Genomic DNA, 15588 nt, shown 5'->3' on the forward strand with positions numbered 1-15588 from the left:
ACACAAGACTTCCCCAGCAGGACCTTGTGCCCCCCTTGCCCTGGTATTATGTGTAAGGGGGCAGGGGGATCACTGACCCTAGATTACTGCAGAAGATTCCTTAGCCAGAGGATTAGATGAACAGGACTATAAAGCACAACAGGAAGGAAAGAAAGAAAAAAAAGAAGGGGAAGGAAGGGGGGATATAGTGGTGCTTGCTGCAGGGAGATATCATAAAAATTCTCAGTGCACAGCAGGAGATGTTATCAGGAGGGCAGTGCTGCAAGGGTTAACCTGCATGCAAAGAAAGGGAGGAGAGTGCAGGAAAAGCTGAGTGCCTGTGTCACATGCTCACCTGAATGGGGAGGAGTGAGAGGTGGATCTTTTTTTTTTTTTTTTCTTTTTGCAAAGGGTAAAGAAATATTTCCCAACAAACAAATAACACAAGCTCTTTATTTGCAAACAAGTAGGAGGCTGTGGTAAGACAGGAAGGGACTGGCCTGTGCTGATCTCCCCCCTCCCTGTGACTAGTGGAGCAAGGAAGCTGCAAGCCACTTTGCTGAAGCTTCCCAGGACATGTTTGCAAGATCATAGACACTTTATGGTGCCCTCCTCAATGCTCAGTGCTGCTGCCAGGCTCTACCCAAGCTGCTGCACTTCCTGCATGCTGGCAGAGGGGAAAGCAGGAAATTAGTGACATGAAGAAGGGAAAAGTTTCTGCAGATTCTGTGTCCTGGAAGTGATATTTGCCTGTCTGGAGCTGCTGTGTTGGTTTTTTTTTTTGTTGCTACTGATCAAGCTAAAAGCACTGGAGTACGACCTGATTCAGCTGTGCATGGGGATTTGCTGACTACAGTTCGGCCATGGGAGGCTGCATGGGCAGACCGAGGGCTGAGAATCAGAGATCCCAGTCCAGGGCCTCTGCCAACACTCGCAAGAGAGCAGGTATGTAGTATTTCTCCATGTGTCTGCAATTCACCCCAACGTCCACTGGGTGGCGGTGTGTCAGGCAGAGCTGATATTTACCCCTAATCTTGTTACATTGTATCTGGAACTTCTGCTTTGATGAAATATTTAACCTGAATTGCAACATTTTGGTTTCAGCTGTGAAATTATCAGGAAACTGAGGTGTCTGGGTTTTATTGTTGTGTTTGTCAAGATTTACTAAGTGGTGATCAGACATAACAACTGCCATTTATAGTAATTAAAAGCTGCCATGATGTTACAATTCTCTTTAACATTTTGGAGCAACTTTTTTTTTTTTTTCATGGTGTGAATACTTATTAAATAATGAGCATTGTATTAGAGAAACACACAATTTTAAGCCTAATTTACCTGCAGTTGGATGGCTGCTATTGCTCCCTGCTATCAGCCTTTTTTTGGGGGGGCTAGGATGGGGAAAAAAAAACGCCTCCATGAAATTAATGATAAAAAAACCTGTAGTTCCCCCTCTCATATACATGCAGAACAGCTCTCAGGACACTCTGGCCCCAATTTAGCAAGGTTTTTTTTTTGGCATAATGTTCTTGAAATATTGCAACATTCCACCCGGGAACATTGGTGCAACCTGTGCGCAGGGTCCCACGAGGTAAGGGGTCCCATTTGTACCTTCACTTTTGTGCAATTTTTTATTGTTAGGAGCTCTTGGGCTGCAAAGGGCCCATATATTGTTCTTGCACAGGGACCCTTTTCTGTCTGTGTCCGCCAGTGATTCCACCAATCTCCGCCAGCTCCTCCAAGGGAGCATGGAATAGTTGCTTGACTGTCTAATTAATCATAATTTGTGCCTCAAAATTGCCATATGTTATGCCCAAAATGTACACAAGTTCCTGACTGGAGTAACATTTCTGACGGAGGTGCTCGCCATTTGTAAAAATAAGAGGAGTGCGCCTGGTGTATTTTACTCCAGCGCAGCTTTGATTGGCGTGCAAAACTCCATTTTTTTTGTACCTCTAGGTTCAGTAGAAGTGAAAGAGGCCACTTTGGAAAGGTGAATGAACATTTGTGTAATGGACAAAAAGATCAGATGAAAGTAATTGAGTTTTTAAAAAGTCACTGAAAAGCAGTAAATGAGATTAAAATGTCCATAACTCGTCTGTTAGATCCCTCGATGCTCCAGTGGCCTCTATTAATTTCCTTGCAGCAATAATGTTCTGTACATGCACTCATGCCCCAGTGGATGCCTCAGATGTCTTTTGCCATACATGTAAGACTCACCGCTGAGGTCAGTGATTGGCTGCAGAGGTAATGTGCTGTAGACATGAAGTAACTTCTGCAGCCATGTCAACAAAGACTGCAAAGAGGAAGCGCAGCAGCTTCTTCACTGAGCGTTGCCTTCAGGCCAAGTTTACCCTGTGGCCATCCAGGGCACAGCCTCCCCATGGTATAACAAGGTCCCTTTGTGTTTAGACGCAGCTACTGATTTCCAGCGAGGCAACTGCTTACAACCCGCCAAACTAGATGGTTGGTGGAATCCGGTAAATCATTGTCATTGATTCCTCTGCCAAAATGAAATGAATTCATACAGTAGTAACTACGTCTGGGTGTTCGTCTCCAGTAGGCGTACACGCCCGAAAATGATGCACAACAGAGCGCACTTCGGCACCTTTTATAGTCTATGGCCCCGTTGGCGCATATGCCCGTTTTGAGGGGGGTTCGGATGTAAGCCCCGATAGAGCCACCGAATGGGTGCCTGGATGCAATGTGAAAGCAGACTTAGGCAACAGCTCAATCCTTGTCTCCTCTGGCATAAGCCATTGGGGGGGGGTGTGGTTGAGACACCAATATATACATAGGATATTGGTCCAGTTCTGCCAAAATTGGCTTAAAAGCGTTGTCCTCTACTGGAAGACCCCTTTTGAATGCTCTGTGCTAAGGAAAATATGAAAAGAAAAAACCCTCCCAGATCGGTGCCATTCCAATTTCTGTGTCCCCTGGGGATCTCACTGCAGCACCCACATGTCCTGGACGATGTCACAAGATCGCCAATGTTTGGTGATTTGCACACCCCTTTAATGTGTTTGGGCAGCTGATTATGATTTGACAGGACCCGCTGGGGGTGGGCGTAGGTATACTTGTTCTACGATCAGACCATGTTTAGAGGCACATACATGGAACATGGTGGAATGTGTATAGGCTCCTGTTCTGATGTTTTATGTAGAGACCCTATATGTCAGCTATGAATTTAATGTAGAAGTGATATGTAAATTATGCTGGAAGTGCGATGGGGACGTGTCATTGCACCGAGACTGCTCCTTCTAAGGCCACATTCAGTATTTGTAAGCCAAAACCAGGAGTGGGACATTCAGAGGAAAAGTATAATAGAAACACATCACCACTTCTGTATTTTTCACCCACTCCTGGTCTTGGCTTACAAATCCTGATGTAAAGTGAACGTGGCTTTGCGTGCACTTGCAGCATAACACAAACCATTAAGCCATTTCTCTAGTGGCTGCGGCCGGGTACTGCAGATCCAACAATCGGATATTGATGGCCTAAGGACACATCAGCAATAAAAACAAAAAGTGTCCAACCTCGATAAAGATGCTGTTAACCTAATGCATTTTTTTTCTCTACAGGCTTCTATGGGAAGCCTGAAAAAAACATATCTGTACTAAAAAAAATGCATCAAATAAGCAGAAAACTGTGGCCAAAACGTAAGTGCTTGCTCACAAGCTGTCTTATTTTTCCTTCTGTTTTTGAACAAAGTGTTTATTTGAAATCTGCAGCATGTGAATTATTTCAGCGTTTTTCAACTATTCAAATGAATGGGGCAAAGATGCATTAAAAAAAACTTTTATTTTTTTTCCCCCAAAACTCTGCCAAAAAAAAATGTACTGCAAAAACTGTGTGCACTTATCATTAACATATCCTTGGAAGATGTTTCGTTTTTTTTTTTTTTTCAATCCTCTGATTGCGCTGTACTTAGTTTGGGCGGATTCTGTGAAGAGCAGCTTCAAAGAAGTGACAAATACTTTTTTTTTTTTTCCTACCAAATGTTTTTCAAATCCTGAAGCAGACAAAATAAACTTCTCAAAAAACTGAACCTATGAATATCAAAGTATCTTTTTACAAAAAAATGAAAGTGCAATATTGAAAATCAGAGATAATTGGCGCGAATGCCACCTTTAATAACAATTAACCTTTTAAACGTAATGGTGACACATCTGTATGACGTCCACATCTTGGCGGTTCCTATTATTTCATGTACGTGTGGACGACTCTTTACATACCGTTCCTTAAAGACCTTTAAACCGAACTTGAAGTGCGACTGTAGATTTCAGGTTCAAGGTGACGATACATTTCTGTACATATTTCCACTGTCCTGCCAATGAACGAGCGTTAGACTTTATCGCGGGAGCGTTCGTGTCGTGTGATTTCGCCCTTTCCTTCCAGCGATCCTTTTTTCACCTTTCTGTTACATAAGTGCTCAATGTTACTTCTGGTGTTGTTTGCTCAGTCACTTGGCAACTGATTGCTGGCTCCTTGAGTTTACTAGAAGTCAAAGTGCAAACAAAACAAAAAAAAAAGCTATAAAATCCTGTACGGAAGTAGAGAGAAATCACGACTTCAAATAATTTATCTCCTTAAAGGGGTTGCTCGGTCCAGCTCACTTTTGCATCGGGAGGCCAGTGGTGTCGATGAGGATGGGTGCACACGTCACGACAGGTATGTGGGGATGCGCCAACATCCGTGGAGACGCGCCAACATTAGTTTGCACTGCTCACCGCCCTATGCGGACGTGAACTGCACTGAACAACCCTTCTAAAGGAGCAAAAAACGAAGCCGCCTAATTCCATAAATGGCACCACGCTCTGTGAATGTGGTTGCTGTACCACGCACCAACTGTAGACAGACATGATACTGTTTGTTTTTTTGAGGGAGTGGGGGGGAGAGGGTTGAGGCAGAGCAGTCGGGATTTTCTAATTTGATCCTCTTGATTTTACATGGACAGATTCCATGTATCAAGTGTGTGTTTCAAGTGTGACAGTCGCTTTGGATCCGGCTGTAGAAGGTCACTGTGCTTGGCGTTGCTGAAACCTACCTAGCGCCAAGCTCTAGGGACACTCAGGGCTTAGGTTCCTGCTCGGTGATGGGTGCGGAACCTATATAGGGGAGGCAGGGTGATATTAGATCTGCCTAGGGGTCTCCACTCCCGCTTTCCCTAGTTGTTGGGTTCCTTTCCCGTCTTCCCGTCGTTGTACACTTGTTCCTTCCCTCACCTTGCGTGACAGGTACAGGATGTGCAGATAATATACTGAAGGTGTCGTATTTGCGATCTGTGTGATGTGGACGCCCTAAGTTGGCGATACACGTTCTGTGGCTTTCACCCCCTGTACCATTATAAATTTGCTCACTGAGCTGTTCAATTAGGAGAGGGAAATGAGCTGCTGCCAAATGCCTGGCAGCAGCCGATCTATCGGAGTAAAGGGTAGAGCATGTTGAAAGCAGATATGGCAGATCCTACTAGTAATGGCAAATTTTGCATTTTTCACGTGCAACTCAAATCTTGGTGCACAGACCATGGACTGAAATGTATCCTCTCATCTAAATGTTGGGAAAATCACGTTTATTGATCACATTTTATCATATCATCACTTTTATTTATTTTTTTTCACTGGGACAAGATATCAAGACTGTAGTTTTAATATGTTCTGTATCTGAGTTCTTTCATACAGCTACCTCCTCCTCACAATTGCTCATTTTGCCTTTCTACCCAGCTAATTCTTCTCTTTTCCATTAGGTCTATGATATCACTTCACTAGTTGAATCCTTCAAAGCTCTATGTAGAAATAGGAGGTCCATTTTCCCTGTATGAGTCACTGCGGAAGGGCTGGGTCAGGAGTTGAAGAGCGGAATGATAAATACAGAGACAAGAGACTTCCTGTTTCTACATAGAGCAGAGAAAAGAGAAGAATTATCTGGGTAGAAAGGCAAAATGAGCAATTGTAAGTACGCAGTGCTGTAGAATATGATGGCTGCGATATATTAAAAGGATAAAAACTTTGATGAGAGGAGGAGGGGGAGGAGTGCTTCTTTAACTAGATTGTGGGATCCAGAAATAAATAAGAACAGTAACTTGGAAAACTTAGTTTGTTTATCAAAATGGCCTGCAGACAAAAAAAAAAAACAGCCCAACAAGGTTTGTTTAACTCTTGGTCCTTTCCATTAAGCTGGAAAGGATTGGTTTCAATTGTTGTAGCCTGAGCAGAGGTGGTAAGTTTCTGCTGCAGCAAGCTCCCTCCCAGCCAGAGAGACACTATGGAGGCCATCGTCTTGAGAATTGTGGCCGCCCTCCTTGCTGTTGCTCCCAGTTGTTGGATACCCATTTATCAGTCTGTTTGTCAGATGTAGCAATGTCAGCCATGTCTTAGCAGTGCTTGGAGGCATCCGTGATGGCTACAGTATGGACACCTGGTCCTAAACTCATGAGAGTTTTAGAGGCTTTGCATGTTCAGTCCACTTTTCATAGCTTTTGCCTGGTGTCTATTTTTTTTAATGTTATACATACAGTTGCCATACGCAAGTATACAAAAATGTGAAGACAATTTTCCGAAGGAAAATCGTACATGGCCAGCCTGAAGAATGTCTAATAATGTCATGGAGGGGCCAGGCCCGGTAGCCAAACTGTGCTTGGCCTTTCGCTGGTCTCTGCTTCCAGCTGTAGCTCAAGCCAGTCACGTCGGCACATTGCTGTTCGCACAGTAGACGGATGCAGGAGCCGCCTTCAATTTAGTACTTGTCTGCTCCATAGTATCTGACCAGTCTTGATCATCCTGTGTGGGTGAATATTAGTTCATGTGAGCTAGCACATAGACTAACATTTACGTCCTTTACTAGATGGTCAAAAATTGTCAGTCTGAAGATGTGACCGCTGCAGTCAATGAATGGTTGCTGAAATGATCCACTATAGTGTGTAACCGGCTGCAGCGGTGACAAGTTTGGATGTCATTCCTGATGAAGAAGCTAAGAATGGTGGGGAACAAGGGCTGCAGAAGTGAGCACCTGGGTTTTTACATCTACTGATACTGCTGGCATGGCGAGGCAGAGTGGGCTGCAACCTTGATCGCCGTGTGCTCGGGATCTTGCATCCCTTTTGCCCTAGGACTTCACCTGACTCATTGTGAGATTGTATTAGTCCTGTTAAAGTTGCTATTATTTGACACTCAAAACCCAGTTTTGTGCCTTTATTCTAGAGTTTATGTATGAGGGTCTATCCAAAAATTCAAGAGTCCCGCAGGTAGACACCTAAGGAAAGCTGACAGCTCCTCTTTAGCATGCGGCTCCGACCTTCTCTTTTCCTTGCGTCTCTTGTTGACCCGTAGTCTGTATATACCTTTTTCCTCCTTCTGTACATTCAATCTTTCATCCTTAACCTCCCGTCTTCAGGTTCATCTTCTCTTCAAGCAAAAGTCCACTGTCCCTCACCTTCACAAAGATGTGTCCTTTCTCTACCAGGTCCTGCGGCCACCGCTCTCCCTTCTGTGCTGATGGCTCCTTCCCTTCTATTTGCAGCTGATGATTGATGCCGCTGGTCATGGTCTTTCTGCGCCGTTGCTCTTTTAACAGTTAAAGGATTAGCAGAGCAGTAAGATCATGGATCCACATAGTCTGTCGTCATCATCTATAGATTATAAGTGCAATGTCCGCAGTCATCAATAGTTTATGGAGCACGAGCAACATAAATGTGTTCTCAATCAATAGTCCAGAGAGCAGAAAGATCATAAATTAGTTTATTTTTTTTTATAGCTACGTGGCCATAATGCCGTAGCGTGGAAAGGTCAAGAGTAGATGGTCAATGCAGATAATACTTGAACCATGCATGGTAGTGTACTTTCTATATTAGAGAATGATAAACTGTTTTCATCACCTAAAGTCTTTTGTGTATCCATGATGGGTATTAATGATGGCACCTGGAAGGTCACGAGTTACCAATGGGACACAAATTAAATGTTGACTTTTGTTTTTTTTTTTGTTTTTTTTTTCTTCTTGGTAAAGCTAAACGTACAGCTACCATGTCTGTCACAAGGGTAGACACCTCGTGGAACCCAATATGTCCTGTTCTAATGCATTCGAGTCCATTGACTTTGTATTGACAGGTGATAGCAACAAAGTCTAATCTGGCCATCCGTGCCACCCGAACCTTGCTGATCTTTTGGTTTAGAGTAGAAGACTGTCTTGTCTTCTGTAGGATTGGCCATGAAAGATAGGTGATGCCTAACAAAAGTTTCAAGATAAGGTAAACTATCTGGCTGAGCACATAGCCATATTGTCTTAGAAGTGATATATGAGAGGGCTGAATACATCCATCAAATGATTCCCTCATCAACTTTTACTGACTATTCTTTTAGCAGATCAGTCGCTAGATTTCACGATACAAACTGCATGCATTATTAAGTCTTAGACTTGATGAAGCTTTTGTATTTACTAATTAAAATCCATGTGAGACTGGCTGTTGCTTTTTCAGAGTTTATAGTAAATCTCTGCCCCACCTAACCTGATTGATAGCTCCTTAATGTCCCTCCAACCTGCTGCTGCTGAATATACGCCAAACCTAGTCTGAATAGCAACACCTCAGTGTCCCTCCTCCACTGCTGAGCGGAGACTGAATGTACTTTGACTCATGAGCTGTCACTCCTTTCAGCTGAAGGAGTCTGTTCCAGGCTGCTATGTTGGTACATCTGTGAAGCTCGGCCTGTGGCTGGGCTTCATTGGAGACCGGTATTATATAATCTTCAGTACTACATTATTCCGATGTATTGTAAACTGATCAATTGGTTCAATAACTTTAAAAAAAAAAAAAAAAAAAGTTTAAAAACAGAACACAAAATGTTGGTGGAGAGTGGGGGGGGGACTATCTATCTTTATCTTTAGAGCAGTGTTGACTCTAGGGTGAAAAGGGTTTTCAATGAACGACTGCTTGATAAGGCCCTGTCCTTGCGGACTTAAGCCCCCGTCTCACATAGCGATATCGCTAGCGAGATCGCTGCTGAGTCAAGGTTTTGGTGACGCAACAGCGACCTCAGCAGCGATGTCGCTATGTGTGACACTTTGCAACGATCAGGCCCCTGCTGTGAGGTCGCTGATCGCTGCAAAGTGTCCTGGACCATTTTTTGGTCGTTGGCCTCCTGCTGGCCGGCACACATCGCTGTGTGTGACCAGCGGGACCAACGATCAGGCTGGTATCCATGGTAAACATCGGGTTACTAGGGGCACGCGCGCACTTAGTAACCTGCTGTTTACCATGGATACCACTCTGCTACGGTGCGCGGGAGGTTACCACTCACCTTAGCAGAGTCGTATCCATGATAAACATCGGGTTACTAAGTGCGCGTATGCCCCTAGTAACCCGATGTTTATCATGGATATGACTCTGCTAAGGTGAACGGTAACCTCCCGCGCTCGGTAGCAGAGTGGTATCCATGGTAAACAGTGGGTTGCTAGGGGCACTCGCGCACTTAGTAACCCGATGTTTACCATAGTTACCAGCCTGCTCCTGCTTCAGCAGCAGGCTGGTAACCGGGAGCAGGACATCGTGGAAAGATTCTTTCCACGATATCGCTTCTCCCCTGATGGCTGGTGAGCCTGTCTGTTTGACAGCTCACCAGCGATGTATTAGCGATGCAGCAACGATCCCTGACAGGTCATATCATTGTTGGGATCGCTGCTGCATCGCTTAGTGTGACGGGGCCTTAAGTCTACAGGATGATGGGGGAAGACCGTAGGTTGGGGGTTGCAGCAGTTCCGGTGGTGGTGAGGTGAGTTATTGCAGGCTGTAAGCTTTCTTGAAGAGATGGATTTTCAAGATCCATCTGAAGGTTCCGAATGTGGTGGATAATCGGACTTAAGGAGGAACAAAATTCCAGAGGATGGGGGATACTCAGGAGAAGTTTTGGATGCGATTGGGTGACAAATATACGAGAGTGGAGGAGAGAAGGAGGACTAGAGATTACATGTGAGAAGATATCTGAGATTAGTTGGAGATGTATGGAGGAGAAGGGTTATAGCTAGCTTTCTAGATCAGTGTTAGTAGTTTAAACTGTATCCTTTGGGAGGCAAAGAAGAGATTTTCAGAGCGGAGAAATAAGGGGAGAAGTAGATTAATTGAGCAGCAGATTTAAGGACTGATTGGAGAGGTGTGAGAGTGTCAATAGGGAGACCTCACAGGAATATATTGCAGTAGTCTAGGCGGGAGATGATGAGGGCACACTATCATTTTAGTAGATTGAGCGTTCAAGAAGGAATAAATTGTGGAAATATTTTTGAGTTGAAGGTGGTGAGAGCTTGGGTGTGTGCTTTGAAAGACCGGTCAGAGTCAAGGGTTACTCCGAGGCAGTGGACTTCTGGTATAGGGGAAAGTTTTATCGCTCAGATTATGGGGACTGAAACAAACAAAAAAAAATCTGTGGAAGATGGTGGGCTGCGCTATATATCTACAGATATGATTCAATACCAGGCCTCTATTCAGTTTATTGATCACAGGTTGGTTCATTGAAGCAAAATGGCAATGATCGGCATAGACAGAAATGTTTCAGCAAATATTCTTATTGATCGGTCTGATGTATAACATTGTCTCCGCAGTCAAGTTTTGCAATAGGAGTTTTACACTAAAAGGAAAACAGGCTGATCTTAGGAATGCATGCACCAAATACGTTCTGCCATGTGGTTGTTTTTTTTTCTTTTCATTTTTACTTTATGAAGCAAACTTATGAAAAGATAAGAAAAAACAGTAAAAATTAAAAGCGCCATTTCCTAAAAAAACAACCATAACATTATTTTATTCAGCATAAAACATGTTATTGCATGTTTGTAACAATAAAACTACATTATACTGTAGGTACCCAACCTCTGTAACCATGAAGAATTAATCAGATATATTTTTGTGCATACATATATATATTTCGCTTTGCTAAAAAAAATATAAATTATGGTACACAGTAAAAAAAAAAAAAAGGAAAATAAAAAAACATTTCTACTGTTCTACTGCATAAAGAGACCTCGTACTGCCACACCTGTTAAAGAAATGAAATGACTGCTATTGAAATGAGGGCAAAAGGGCCCAATTCATTATTTAATTAATGCATTTTTTTTTTCTGTTTTTCATTTGCGCCTAATTCTTCTTTTCATTTTTTTTAAGTCTGTTTTTTATTCTACTTTGATTTATTTTTCCTTTGGTTCACCATTGTGAGTGGAATTTGAGGTTTTCAGCTGATTTGGTCAATTGCAACTTTTTTTTAACATTTTTAGCAATGTTTGCTCAATTGTACTTGCAGTTCTCCCCCACCCCGGAGGGATTTAATGTTTGCTTGAAATTTGTGACATTTTTGAGGAACATGTGACTTTTTGTACTAAAAAGCAGCAAAAAAAAGTTTACAGACAAAAAATATTAACATTTTGGGATTTTATTCAAAAAGTCAAGTCCCGCTTGCACCATTTTGAAGAACTTGGTGCAAAAAAGTTAACTAACAGACAAAAAAGTAATTTAAAAAAACCAAAACAACCCACAAATAATGAATTTGGCCCAAAAACTTATTTTTATATTTTTCTGCCTTTCAGGGTTAAAAGGGGTTTTTCCAACATAACCATCCTTCATATACCAACAGCGTAGGGTATAAATGTATGTATGACCCCACAAATCCATAGACCGGGTGTCATACAGTATGTTCCCGCATCCTACCGGTCTATATCTGTATCCCTTCTGTGTGGATGACTATGCTAATGCATACAGAGGCATCCCACAGCTACAGGGTATATTTGGGCTGTGTATACACCTGTATACCTAAACAGTACGATACATTGGTTTCTTCCAGAAATTGGACCCCTCTTGTCCATGGTTGTCTATGGCTTTGCTGCTCTTCCCCATTTCTATGCATTGGGCTGTGCTGCAACATCAACCATCCTATTAATAATGTGTTTACAAACTCTTTTAAAAAGTTTATTATTTAGGATCTTCGTGGTGTTCACTAAAATAACAAATTAACCCCGATCCTTAGGAGAGGAGAACTTGCTGGGAGCCATAATACCGAGACGAGTCTAAAGTGGAGTGGAGGAGCGCTTGCTTGGCTTCTGCTTTGCTCATTGACAATGGGTCGAATTTCCCCCCAATGATCAGCAAATTATTGTCTATCCCATGGGTAGATAGGGGATAACTTTTTTTTTTTTGTGGATTTCCGTTTAATGTGTATTTAAGTAGCTAGTGGTCGTATTAAAACCTGTAAATCTGATATTTTACATGTCTTGTAAAAAAAATTCTTGATAAGTCTAAGTTTCTGGAAAGTGACAACCATTGGATTCAAAGTAGTTTTGCAGCTGTCTTGTTACATTCCACATAACAGGCAATAACCTGTTTCCTCTACATCTGTACCGGGTGATGCAGCTGCTTCCAGAATGTACACAGCGTTCCCACCCGAAATAAAGCCTCAGATCTTCATGATCTCAGAGGGAGCTTAATATTTAAAGATCTCTGTATTTCAAAACTTTTAAAGTCCATTAAAGGAACCTTTCAAGATAATTTTACTATTGAAACTACTATTTTAGATTTTATAGGTCCTAGTGCAACCATAAAAATACCAGTCTTGTAGTAATCCGATGTGCCAGAGCTGAGAAATCAAGCTTTGAAACCACATGCAAATTAGCCGGGAAGTGCATTGGGGGTGTGTCAGATTACTGAGAGCCTAGACACTCCCTGTGCACTTTCAGGCTGACTTAAAAGCTTGATTTCTCAGCGCTGACACCTCAAATTACTACGAGACTGGTATCGTTTTTATTGTTGTATTGGAACCTATACAGGCACGTCATTAGTTTTGGTAAAATCCTCTTGGAAGGTTCATTTTAAATATTTTAGAACGTTGTAGATCTTAGAAGAAATGATGTACGGGATTTTCTGTTGGTCCTAGACATAAATGCAAAGTGCAAGCTACAGGTGCATCTCACTAAATTAGAATATCATCAAAAAGTTAATTTATTTCAGTTCTTCAATACAAAAAGTGAAACTCCTATATTATAGAGTCATTACAATCAGAGTGATCTATTTCAAGTGTTTATTTCTGTTAATGTTGATGATTATGGCTTACAGCCAATGAAAACACAAAAGTCATTATCTCAGTAAATTAGAATAATTAACAAAAAACACCTGCAAAGGCTTCCTAAGCGTTTAAAAAGGTCCCTTAGTCTGTTTCAGTAGGCTCCACAATCATGGGGGAAGACTGCTGACTTGACAGATGCCCAGAAGGCAGTCATTGACACACTCCACATGGTCCCAGAGTCTGGAGGAAGAGTGGAGAGGCCACAATCCAAGCTGCTGGAGGTCTAGTGTGAAGTTTCCACAATCAGTGATGGTTTGGGGAGCCATGTCATCTGCTGGTGTAGGTCCACTGTGTTTTATCAAGACCAAAGTCAGCGCAGCCGTCTACCAGGACATTTTAGAGCACTTCATGCTTCCCTCTGCCGACAAGCTTTTTGAAGATGGAAATGTCATTCTCCCGCAGGACTTGGCCCCTGTCCACACTGCCAAAAAGTACCAATACCTGGTTTACACACAACAGTATCCAGTGGCGTACCGCCAATGGCGGCAGACCACGCGACTGCTATGGGGCCCGTGAGCCGGGGGGGGGGCCCCATAGCAGTCCAGGGGCGGACATACCGCCGGTGCAGCTGCACCGGGGCCTGGAGGGTCAGGGGGGCCCTTGCCGGGCGGCTAATATTGAGCGGCGGGCAGGGAGCGATCCGCTGCGGAGCTGGAGGGATCCGCAGCGGGATCCGTCCTCTGACTGGCGCTTCCTCCTAAACACAGACGCACGCAGCTTGATGACGTCGTCATGCAGCGTGCGCCTACGTCAGGGAGAAAGTTGCCGGGAACGAGGAGGATGCTGCAGGGGAGCGGGCTGAGAGGTAAGTTGTATTTTTTTTTTTTTTGTTACTGAAATGCTGGGGAGAGTAACAGGAGAATGAGGGGAGGTGGGGGACAGCAATGATGGGGCTGGTGGCAATGGGGACAGCAATGATGGGGCTGGTGGCAATGGGGACAGCAATGATGAGGCTGGTGGCAATGGGGACAGCAATGATGGGGCTGGTGGCAATGGGGACAGAGCAGTGACGGGGCTGGTGGCAATGGGGACAGAGCAGTGACGGGGCTGGTGGCAATGGGGACAGAGCAATGATGGGGGTGGTGGGACAGAGCAATGATGGGGCTGGTGGCAATGGGGACAGAGCAATGATGGGGGTGCTGGGAGCGAGCAATGATGGGGGTGCTGGGAGCGAGCAATGATGGGGGTGCTGGGAGCGAGCAATGATGGGGGTGCTGGGAGCGAGCAATTATGGAGGATTCACTTTGCTTGTACTGTAAAGCCTTGTATGTTTTCCGTGTGCACATAGCCTTACAGTTAATTGGGGAGAGTCACAGAGGCTGAATAATTTATATTATTGGCTGGAGGAGATTATAGTTAATGGGGGGCACAGTGCTGCTTATCAGTTTACATTTTGATTTCTAAGTGGCTAATAGTATATTAATCGTGGGGGGTACATATCTCTATTCAGGGGCGCAGTGTGGGGGAGATACGTGTGTGTATATACAGTATATGTGACCTTGTTATTTTCTAGGCTGGAGATCATCGTGACAAGACGAGTCGTGGCTGGGAGATGTCGACATGAAGGTCTGACCAGATGGAGAAGAAACAGCAGAAACCGGCTCTGATCAGATGAGACGTCAGCGGTAAGTGCCTGGATGTAAATATTATTCTGTATCTGCATTGTGTGACTTGGAGTGGTAATGCTGTCTGTAAAATCCCTTAGGCTGCATTCTCACATTTGTGTGAGAAATGTCCAGATTTTTTTATCGAATGGTCCATGGACTCGTAGAGTTTTATAGATCCATTCACACATCCATGAAAATCACAGATCTGAGAATGAGATCTAAGAGGGTCAGAGAATGTCCTGTTCTGATCCGATTTTGAGGATTAGAATAGGACATGCTCAATATGTCTGTAAAATAGGGCAGCACACTGACACTACACACAGATACAAGAATGTAGCCTTAATATGTATAGCACAGTCCCTTAGTATATAGTGTACTCACTTATTATGTATAGCACAGTCCCTTAGAATATAGTGTACTCACTTATTATGTATAGCACAGTCCCTTAGAATATAGTGTACTCACTTATGTATAGCACAGTCCCTTAGTATTTAGTGTACTCACTTATTATGTATAGCGTTGTCCTTAGTTATATAGTTTCATCTTTTATTATGTATAACACCCTCCCTTATTACCTACCATCCTCTCTAGCTCTAGGGGGTCACAGTTAGGGGATCATACTGTGTTGGGGTCAGCATACTTTGCCCTGGGAGTTGAGATGGGGTACAGTAGGGTCATTATACTGCGCATGTGGAGGAATTCAACTTGGGCGTATCACTGTGTTTGGGGGGGGGGGGCACTTTTGTTGGCATCATACCTTATGGGGGGGATTTTTTTTTTTTTTTTTAAGGGGGGGGGGGGGGGGGCCCAATTAGAACTTCTGCTATGGGGCCCCATGATTCCTATGTACGCCCCTGACAGTATCACTGTGCTTGATTGGCAGCAAACTCGCCTGACCTTAGCCTAATAGATTCTCT

At 43.5% G+C, this 15588-nt stretch overlaps 1 protein-coding gene across 3 annotated transcripts in view; it reads left to right on the forward strand.

Annotated features, from left to right (window-relative positions):
• The first annotated feature begins 203 nt into the window (after positions 1–203).
• Positions 204–15588, forward strand: part of UBTD1 (ubiquitin domain containing 1) — a 47239-nt gene continuing 31854 nt past the window's right edge. The window contains exon 1 of one of the 3 annotated variants that reach the window (XM_073684970.1): positions 204–924. Coding sequence is in view for 2 of the 3 variants with exons in the window: in XM_073684968.1 (XP_073541069.1) it covers positions 843–924 (82 nt within the window). In the remaining variant the exon portion in view is untranslated. Of the gene's footprint in view, positions 925–4499; positions 4648–15588 lie in introns of those variants that run through there. The other 2 variants (XM_073684968.1, XM_073684969.1) reach the window with 2 other exon arrangements.

This window comes from Phyllobates terribilis, unplaced genomic scaffold, assembly GCF_046119375.1.
Source record: "Phyllobates terribilis strain yellow unplaced genomic scaffold, ASM4611937v1 Scaffold_5__5_contigs__length_657084704, whole genome shotgun sequence".
Classification (NCBI taxonomy): domain Eukaryota; kingdom Metazoa; phylum Chordata; class Amphibia; order Anura; family Dendrobatidae; genus Phyllobates; species Phyllobates terribilis.